Source organism: Cicer arietinum, chromosome 2, assembly GCF_000331145.2.
Source record: "Cicer arietinum cultivar CDC Frontier isolate Library 1 chromosome 2, Cicar.CDCFrontier_v2.0, whole genome shotgun sequence".
Lineage (NCBI taxonomy): Eukaryota > Viridiplantae > Streptophyta > Magnoliopsida > Fabales > Fabaceae > Cicer > Cicer arietinum.
The window spans coordinates 33970441-33979164 of record NC_021161.2 but is presented as its reverse complement, the minus strand read 5'-3'; the positions used below and the strand labels follow the sequence as shown (position 1 = coordinate 33979164).

The window sequence follows — 8724 nt, the reverse complement described above, 5'->3', positions numbered from 1 at the left end:
AAATAAAAACATATTCAAATAAAATTGAATTAAATTAATTTCTTAATTAATATGAAAATAATAATTCACATAATACTTGAGACCACAAAATAGGTCATTGGCCACAATCAATCATCTCTCAAACCACTATCAATCATCTCTCAGACCACTATCAATCATCTCTCAAACCACACCACCCCAAAAGAATCAACACGGCCTCAATCAGCCTAGATATCACTTCAAGAACAAAAATAAGAACCAAAAAATAACTGAAGCTTGTTCACATAATTTGTGTCCAAGAATGAGCGCGTGCAAAGCAATTGCAAGTCATCATCATACACTCAATTTGCCAAATGCAATAGAAACTTTTCAGTTTCCTTTATTCATAGAACAGTTTTAGTCTTTTCCCAAGTTCAAAAGCATTGTAGATGGTATACAAATACAAACACAATACAACACAACATAAAGTTAACTAGCTAACAAATTCCAAGTCCACCATATCAATGTGTAAACAACAAAGCGGCATCCACCTGTAAATATATAGCGAAAAAAGAACAAAGGTATTTTGTCGAGATTTTCTTCAACGCCTTTTTCACAGAACATTGGAGGGAAGAGGAGGCTGCGATCTGATTCTACTCTTTCTTAGCCTTTCAGCGATAATGAAAGCAAGCTCAAGAGATTGTGAAGCGTTGAGTCTAGGATCACAGTGTGTGTGGTAGCGTGAGCTCAAGTCATCAAATGTGACCGTCCTCGACCCACCAATGCACTCGGTCACGTTTTGACCTGTCATCTCGAGATGAACTCCTCCTGGGTGGCTTCCTTCTTGTTCGTGCACATCAAAGAATGCTCTCACTTCAGCCTGTCCAATTAATTAAGTGAAACAAAAGTCAGTGACATTATTCGTAATCATTATAAAAAATTCAAAATCTTGGAATTAAAGTTACTAAGTGAAATGATGTCTCTTTTTATAAGTTGGTAAGAATAAACATTCACATCCATATGGGCCACCGAAACCAATCCCACCTACCCCAACGAAATGCAACCCCGCACCATAATGACAAATTGATAAAATTTAGGTTAATGGTGAATCACCAAAGGTATCTATCTCCAACAAAAAATCAGGAATAAACCCAAAATTTAATCACCAAGTATCACTCTCCTACCAACTTAAAGTTTATAAAAAATTATAGTCTCTAAAATATATGAAAGTTCATCTTGTTAGTCACTAAAGTATATGAAAATTTGTTCCAATAGTCCTTGGTATCTTAATAGCACAGACTAAAGAAACATATTTGATAAACGTAAGAGATTACTTATTATTTTTATGTACTTTTAAAAACTAAATTGGAGGATAGTGATCCTAGAGGGACTAAATTAAGAGTTTACATAAATTTAAGAGATTAAACTTACCGAGGCATGGAGATTGCCAAAAAAAGTTTTACCAATTCCAACAAGACATTTACTTGACAGATTTTTAACTATGTTGGACCCTATTGGTCCAACAACACAAATGATTTCTTGAATACTTAACTATTTCACCTACTTCTACAAGTGGCCCTTTTCCCACCTACCACTCCAAGTTATATATTATACATAAAAGAAAGCATTCAGATTTGGTAGCCCACCATCAATGACCAGGCTCATATACATTAGTCAAATTAAACACAATTTACTTGCCCCCACTAATCATTTTTAACGTTTTTCATTATTTTAAGTAGAACTTTTAATACAAGGCATGATATTTATTTCATCCAAAGATTTTGACTACAAGAGTGAAACAAATTCATTTTCTACTGAAATAAATGAAATCTCATTTTAATTCAAAAATTAAGATATTATAGATACCCGACAGCAACTTGTAACCAACTAAAGTGAAAGAGTGATAAGGATTATATACCCTGATGGCATCAAAGGGGCGAGTTTTAAGACCACATGGAGCCTTTATGGTGTTTCCATGCATAGGATCGCTGACCCATGTGACAATTTGCCCTGCTCTACGGACGGCCCTGATTAGATGTGGAAGCTTCACCCTCATATTTTCAGCTCCCATCCTTGTGATTATAGTTATTCTCCCTGGTTTGTTTTGGGGATTCAAGATCTCAATGAGTTTAACAAGCTCATTTGGATCCATCTTATCACTTACCTGCAAATGCATCAAAATAAGAAACATAAAGATTATGCTAAGTGATTAAATTTTCTTGCTCAAGCCTATGAATTCATAAGCACTTAATTATATATATTAAGTCCCTCAGCTTATGCTGGCTAATATTCGGTTTTAGCCTTCAAAGAAAAATATATATCTTTTTTGTCCCATGTCCTCTTTGTTTTATTATGGTCTCCATAATACATAAGTGGAATTTGGAACTAAACAACAAAAAAAGATTACGTAAACTAAAATGAGAAAAAAAAATGTGTCATTGGAACTAAAAACAATAAAGTACTAATTGTAGCACATTTTTCAGGTCATTAAGGATGAAAAAGACACTTTTCAAACTTGAGGGATCAAATTAAAACCATAACATTAGTGCAACCTTGGGAACAAAAAAACAAGATTAACCACCCTTTATTATAAAACAAAAGCGAAGTTGCACGATAAGAATAATGTCCAAACCTTGATTCCCAAGGGGTTAGCAACTCCTCTCAAAAACTCAACATGGGCACCATCAAGCTGCCTGGTCCTTTCACCGACCCAAAGCATATGGGCCGAGCAGTCATAGTAGAGACCAGAAGTTGAATCCAACCTAGTGAGTGATTGTTCGTATGGCAACAACAAGCATTCATGAGATGTCCAGAAATCAGTTGTTCTCATTATGGGATGGTCAACTGTGAGCCCAGCAGCAGCCATGAATCCAAGGGCCTCGTCAACTCGGTTAGCAAGCTCTCGGTACCTGCCATGCGAAGAACATATTCAATTTACCCCAATCCACATATATATCCAACATTAACATAACTAAACTTTGTAATACAGACAAAAAGAGTTGCGCAGCACAAGTGCAAAATAGCTGCAAAGCCATTGGATTAAGATTTAGATTGGCACAGCAGCCAATCTAAATCTGGATCCAACGACTATGCAGCTGCTGCAAAGGCATCTTGTGACAGAAACATGGCTTTTTCAGAAAATATACTGCACCAATCTATGGGTATTAATCTCAGTAAAATACTACAAAATTAGGAAACACATCAACATCAACTTCACCAAGCTTCTAAATATTTAACATGCATCTTGTTTTACATCTCTTTTTATATTCTTTCCTTTTTTGGGTTTTCGTTATATTATCTATCGCATATCTTAGCTTTTCTTTTCCTTATTTTTACTCTTTCTTTTTACTATTTAAAAAGAGAAGAGAAATCTTTACCTATTAACTTTTGTGCATAAAAGTTAAGTCGTTGCACAAGTGGTTCAAAGCATATCTCACAAAGTCACAAATATGGGCCAGTTAACTCACGTTTTGATTTAACATTAATTTTTACGAAATTGATACAGTCAGCAATTGGCATCATCATTTGAGAGAAAAACAACAACCCAATACCAACCACTTTAAATATGTATCCCCACTTCACCACTTATTATATCAAACATCACTTTACCTTATTAATCATGCGTGAAACCAAAAAAGCTTATCAATTAAAAATTAAAATAAATCAATTTTCTTCAATTCCAAAAAATCTTTTTTGAGAAAGTATATTCTCAACAAAAATGATAGATACCATGGGACACTGTCAGAAGCTCACACCAAAAGACAATATATCTTGCCTTTTTAACATAATATTAAAAATTCAAGAATTAAAAATAAAAACTTTATTATTCTTTTATCATGTGTAATTTCAATAGTAAATTTATCAATAGTTGAAATCAGTAAAATCTTCACAAATCCAACTCATAACTACAAATAGAAGACTAATTTGAATTGCATAACCAGAAACCAAAAATAGATCAACGAAACATTCTAACATAAGAATCACAAATTCAATAAAAAAAGAAAAGCTTAAGAAAAAGGCAAAGTGAAGATTACAATATACCTGTCTCCTTGCTCACTTTGTTCAGTGAAATCCAAGTTCCATTGAGTAACCCTCTGCATAGCAGCATAACCACCAGTGGCAAAAGCTCTCAGAAGATTCAGAGTAGCAGCAGCTTGACAATAAGCACGAATCATCCTCTGTGGATCCGGAGTCCTTGATTTCTCATCAAAGGTATCACCGTTGATGTTGTCCCCTCTGTAACTTGGAAGCTTCACACCATTCTTCTCCTCAAACGAATCCGATCTTGGCTTCGCAAATTGTCCCGCCATTCTCCCCACCTAAACAAACAAAACACACATTCACATCTTCATCACACAAAAATGATTTTTTTTATCACAACTTAATCTCGAGGACTCATCAGGGTCAGAAAAAATCTAAAGATCACAAAGGTAATTAGTTGCATATTACCGTCATATCCACATTGGAATTTGAATCCAAGCAATTTTAGAACAAGAGTCAAATCTTTATCATACAGACGAGTAAAATTGATTTTTTGTTGAAAAAAGATAGTTAGTTACATGAAACACTCACATCAACATTGGAATTGGAATCCGCACAACAGTAGAACATGAGTCAAATCCTTACCACATAGACAAGTAAAATTATATTTTTAATACAAAACTAGATCCCGACTACCCATCAAAGTAAGGACAAAACTCAAAGCTAAAAAATGGTATTCAGTTACATATTACCCTCAACCACCTTGGAATTTATGAGTCAAATTATTGCTATCCAAACAAGTAAAATTAATTGTTAAAATTTAATCAGCAAAATAATTGAATCAAATCATTACCATCAATACAAGTAAAATTGAGTATAAAAAAAACAAATTAACACAAGAATATGAGTTAAATTTTACCATCTAAACTCATAAAATTGATTTTTTTTTTCAAACAATTTAATTGATTAAGTCATAATGATTTAGGTGTTACCTTAATGACAGGCATTTGGCCACCGAACATCATGACAACACTCATCTGAAGGATGATTCTGAAGGTATCACGAATGTTATTAGCATGAAACTCTTTGAAGCTTTCAGCACAATCACCACCTTGAAGAAGAAACGCGTTTCCCATAGCAGCTTCTCCCAAATGCTCTTCCAACGTTCTAGCTTCTCCGGCGAACACGATTGGTGGGAAAGCATCAAGCGTCTTGAGAACCGAGTCGAGTTCTTCCTGATTCGGGTAATCGGGGAGCTGTAGGGCTTTCTTCGATTTCCAGCTTTCAATGTTCCATTTTCCTGATCCGGCATTACGGGGAATGGTTGTTGTTTGAGGTTTCGATGGCTTGTCGGTGACGACTGGGTTTTTTGCGGGCTCGGCGGCGTGAACGGCTAGGATTGAATGGTTGTTGGGCTTGGGCCCGATTGGGAATGACGACTGGTTAGGTTTGGTGGAATGGGAATGGGAATGGTGGATTAATGATTTGGTAGGAATGAGAGAGTTGGAAGTTGATGAGAGAGACATTGTGTTTGGTTTGGTTTGTTTGTTTACTATGTTGTTGTGTTTTATGGGATTGCTATTGTTTGAATGTTTTGGTCACGCTTTTGGAGAGGTTGGCGTGAACTGAAGAAGGTGAGTGGAGTTTGGGGAGGGTTTTATAAGGAGAGAAAGAAAGGGTTATGAATTATGTGAGAGGTTATTTGGGGTTGTTGTTGAACTTTTTTTTCTTTTTTTTTTTTTTTAGTGAGTTGGGTTGGGTAGAGACGTGGTGGTAGTTGGGGAATGGTACTTTTGTCAATTTATAATTTTTTAAGGCTGTTTTGGGGAATGTAGTGTGGTTTACAAAATGGCAACGAAGTCAAAATTTGTTTTTTTGAACTTTTTTTTTTTTATTAATTAATTCCACACTGCTATATGATACGAATAGAGGAACACGTGTTTACGTGCTCACAAATTCAATTAACGACACTTATATGGTACGAATAACTTAAACGAAAATAGACGAACACGTGCTTAGGTGTTCACAAACTCACAATTAATATTAAAAAAGAAAACCACAATTAATATTATATTTATTATATTGCAATGAAAATCCTTCACAATAGCCATATCAACGTCTCATTATGTCGTTCGTAGTATCATCATCTCTCCAATCAATTTTGCAATTAAAATGTAAAACAATAAAACTGGTGATCAATGGTTATTTGTGCAGCGAAAACAATTGTTTAACTACACCATACTATCTTGAAGATTAATTTGAATGTTCTGAATGAGTCCTTATTTCCTTATATATGTTTCTATAAAAAAAATGGAAAAAGAGGAAATAAGAACAAAGAAAAAGGTGTGAAGTTGGAGAACAGAAAACTGTACTAAAGTGTTTCTCTGCAATCTGCATTGTCAGTTCGTTGGTTTCGACAAAACACACATTCGTACCATTGAACGTTTCCTTAATTAATTTGTTAAATGTTAAATAACATAAGATTAGAGTGATAAGAAGGTCTTGAGTTATACTCCTATTCTACAAAAATTAACAATTAAAAATTAACATTGATCATTTGAAAAAAAACTATTAAGTTGTACATAAAAATAAATAAGTTAAATGTGTATTCGATATTTTTTTAAAACAAATTCTATTGGTAATATTTAGATAAAACGGTAAAAAAAATTCATTTACAATTGTAAAGTTTTTGGTTCGAATTTAAGACATAGTATTTAGTTTAATAATATGATATTTGTTAGTTGAGTTAGGTTTTACCAATCTTAATGATCACTTAATTTTAATATATTGTTATATTTTTTATTATAAAAATATTCAAATTGCATATCGATACAATACAAAATCAAAATCGTTAAAACTAAAAAAGATAAATCTGCGAACAAACTCACATCATCCAGCTTAATAGCACAAAACGCCAACATGCCTACAAATATGACAAAATTCGAGTGTTCAAAATACTTATGCTTCTAGATTTGTAATATTAATGATGCCAAAATTATTGATCGAAATCTGTAGTCGATCAACGTTACTTTGTCGATCTAAATTAAACGAATATCGCACTAAGACACACGAGAACACTAAAAAGCGCCGCACTTAGATGACGATGAAATCATTGAAAAAAAATGAAAGAAAAACTAAATTTGTGTGAACTTTCTCTTATTTAAATAAAATGATGGAAGAAAACGACTTGAAGAGAAAATTTCAGACTAAAAAATAATTCTAAACCATCCCTCCCTCATAGATAAAGAAGAAGAGACCTAAGATTTAGTTAGAGAGCAGCGACGATATTGAATCTTATTAAATTGTTGTGTACAATGTATATTATATTAATTGATTTTGTGTCTTTGAAGCAAGCTTTAGAAGTGTGGAATAAGAATCTGTTTGGAAATATCTTTAAACAAAATCGCTCCCTTTTTCGTTAACTGGAACAAGTTAGTAATAAATTTAACTATTCCTAGAGCACATTTTTTGTGAAAGAGTCTATGGAAAGAGTTTGAACAAATTCTCCATCAAGAGGAAATTATCTGGTTTCAAAAATCTCGTGCCAAGTGACTTGCATACAGAGACAGAAATACAAGTTACTTTCATAGAGTCACAACGGTTCGTAAAAAGAAGATTTATTTTTTTTCCTTTGTAGGATGATTTGGGTAATTGGGCGAGTGGCGCATTTGAACTCGACTCTCTAGCTACAAATTATTATAAAGAGCTTTTTCAAGTGATTGACATAATGAAGACTTCATCCTTTCTCAAAATCTTACTAGTTTGAGCCACAATGAGCTTGCTAGTCTAGAAAGCCAAGTAACTACATAAGAAATCTCTCAAACATTGCATAACATTGAAGCCTTCAAAGCCTTTGATATGGACAATTCCAAAGCCATTTTCTACTAAACGCAATGGATATTTTTGGAAATTCTTTTGTGCAGATGATGAAGGAGACATTTGAAGATCATACTCAAATGGTTGCTGTAAATGAAATGATAATAACTTTTATCCCAAAAGTGGAACATATGGTGATATGAAAAACTTTGGGCTCATTAGTTTGTGCAATGTCACTTATACGACGATGGCCAAATTTTTGGATAAGCGCCTTTGTATTGTTATTGAATCACTCGTGGGTCCTTATTAAAGCGATTTTGTTCTTAATCGCAAACTCATGATAATGTGATTGTTGTATAATAAGTGCTCCATTCTATGAGAAAAAAAATGTGTTTCTAAAGATTTGATGGTGATTAAGATTGACCTTGAGAAAGATTATGATTGACTTAGATAGGACTTTGTAATGGATACAGTTGTAAACATTGGGCTACCTGAGAATTTTGTGTCCTTTATTTGGCAATGTATTACTACGTCTAGAATGCAAGTTATGTGGAATGAGGAAGCCTAAGAGGTATTTTCTCTGTTAAGGGGTATTCATTAGGGAGATCATTTGTCACCTTATTTGTCTATCCTCTGCTTGGAAAGACTTTTTCACTTGATCAATATGGTGTTGATTAGAAGAGTTGGAACCTTATTTAACTTGCTAGGGGCCCCAAACTTACACATTTAGCTTTTGTTGATGATATTATACAATTTTTGAAAGCTCGCTCTAACCAAATGCATGTCATTACATTTATCATTGATATCTTTTGCAAGCCTTTGGGTCCAAAAGTGAGTAAGAAGAAAACGAGAATCTACTTCTAAAAAAATATCTCTTAATATGAAGCAAAACGTTTGTGAAGCTTCTCAATTTCAAATGAATGATGAACTTGGGAAGCACTTGGAAGTAACCTTCTTCCATAACTGAGA

At 33.7% G+C, this 8724-nt stretch overlaps 1 protein-coding gene across 1 annotated transcript; it reads right to left on the bottom strand.

Annotated features, from left to right (window-relative positions):
- Positions 1-315: 315 nt before the first annotated feature.
- LOC101511971 (phospho-2-dehydro-3-deoxyheptonate aldolase 1, chloroplastic-like) lies at positions 316-5601 on the bottom strand. The gene is made up of 5 exons (XM_004516075.4): positions 4932-5601; positions 4000-4277; positions 2591-2867; positions 1877-2122; positions 316-838 (listed from the first exon to the last, which is right to left on the bottom strand). Exons 1-5 carry the CDS (start codon positions 5463-5465, stop codon positions 572-574), a joined length of 1602 nt encoding a protein of 533 aa, XP_004516132.1. The 5' UTR covers positions 5466-5601; the 3' UTR covers positions 316-571.
- Positions 5602-8724: the final 3123 nt, after the last annotated feature.

Bases quoted from the DNA above. Each gene is read 5' to 3' on its own strand.
- LOC101511971 (XM_004516075.4), bottom strand. From the start codon at position 5,465: ATGTCTCTCTCATCAACTTCCAACTCTCTCATTCCTACCAAATCATTA. The intron at 4,278-4,931 runs GTAACACCTAAA...TTGTTTGTTTAG, and splicing joins GCCAAATGCCTGTCATTAAG to GTGGGGAGAATGGCGGGACA. The intron at 839-1,876 runs GTATATAATCCT...TTAATTGGACAG, and splicing joins GCCCCTTTGATGCCATCAGG to GCTGAAGTGAGAGCATTCTT.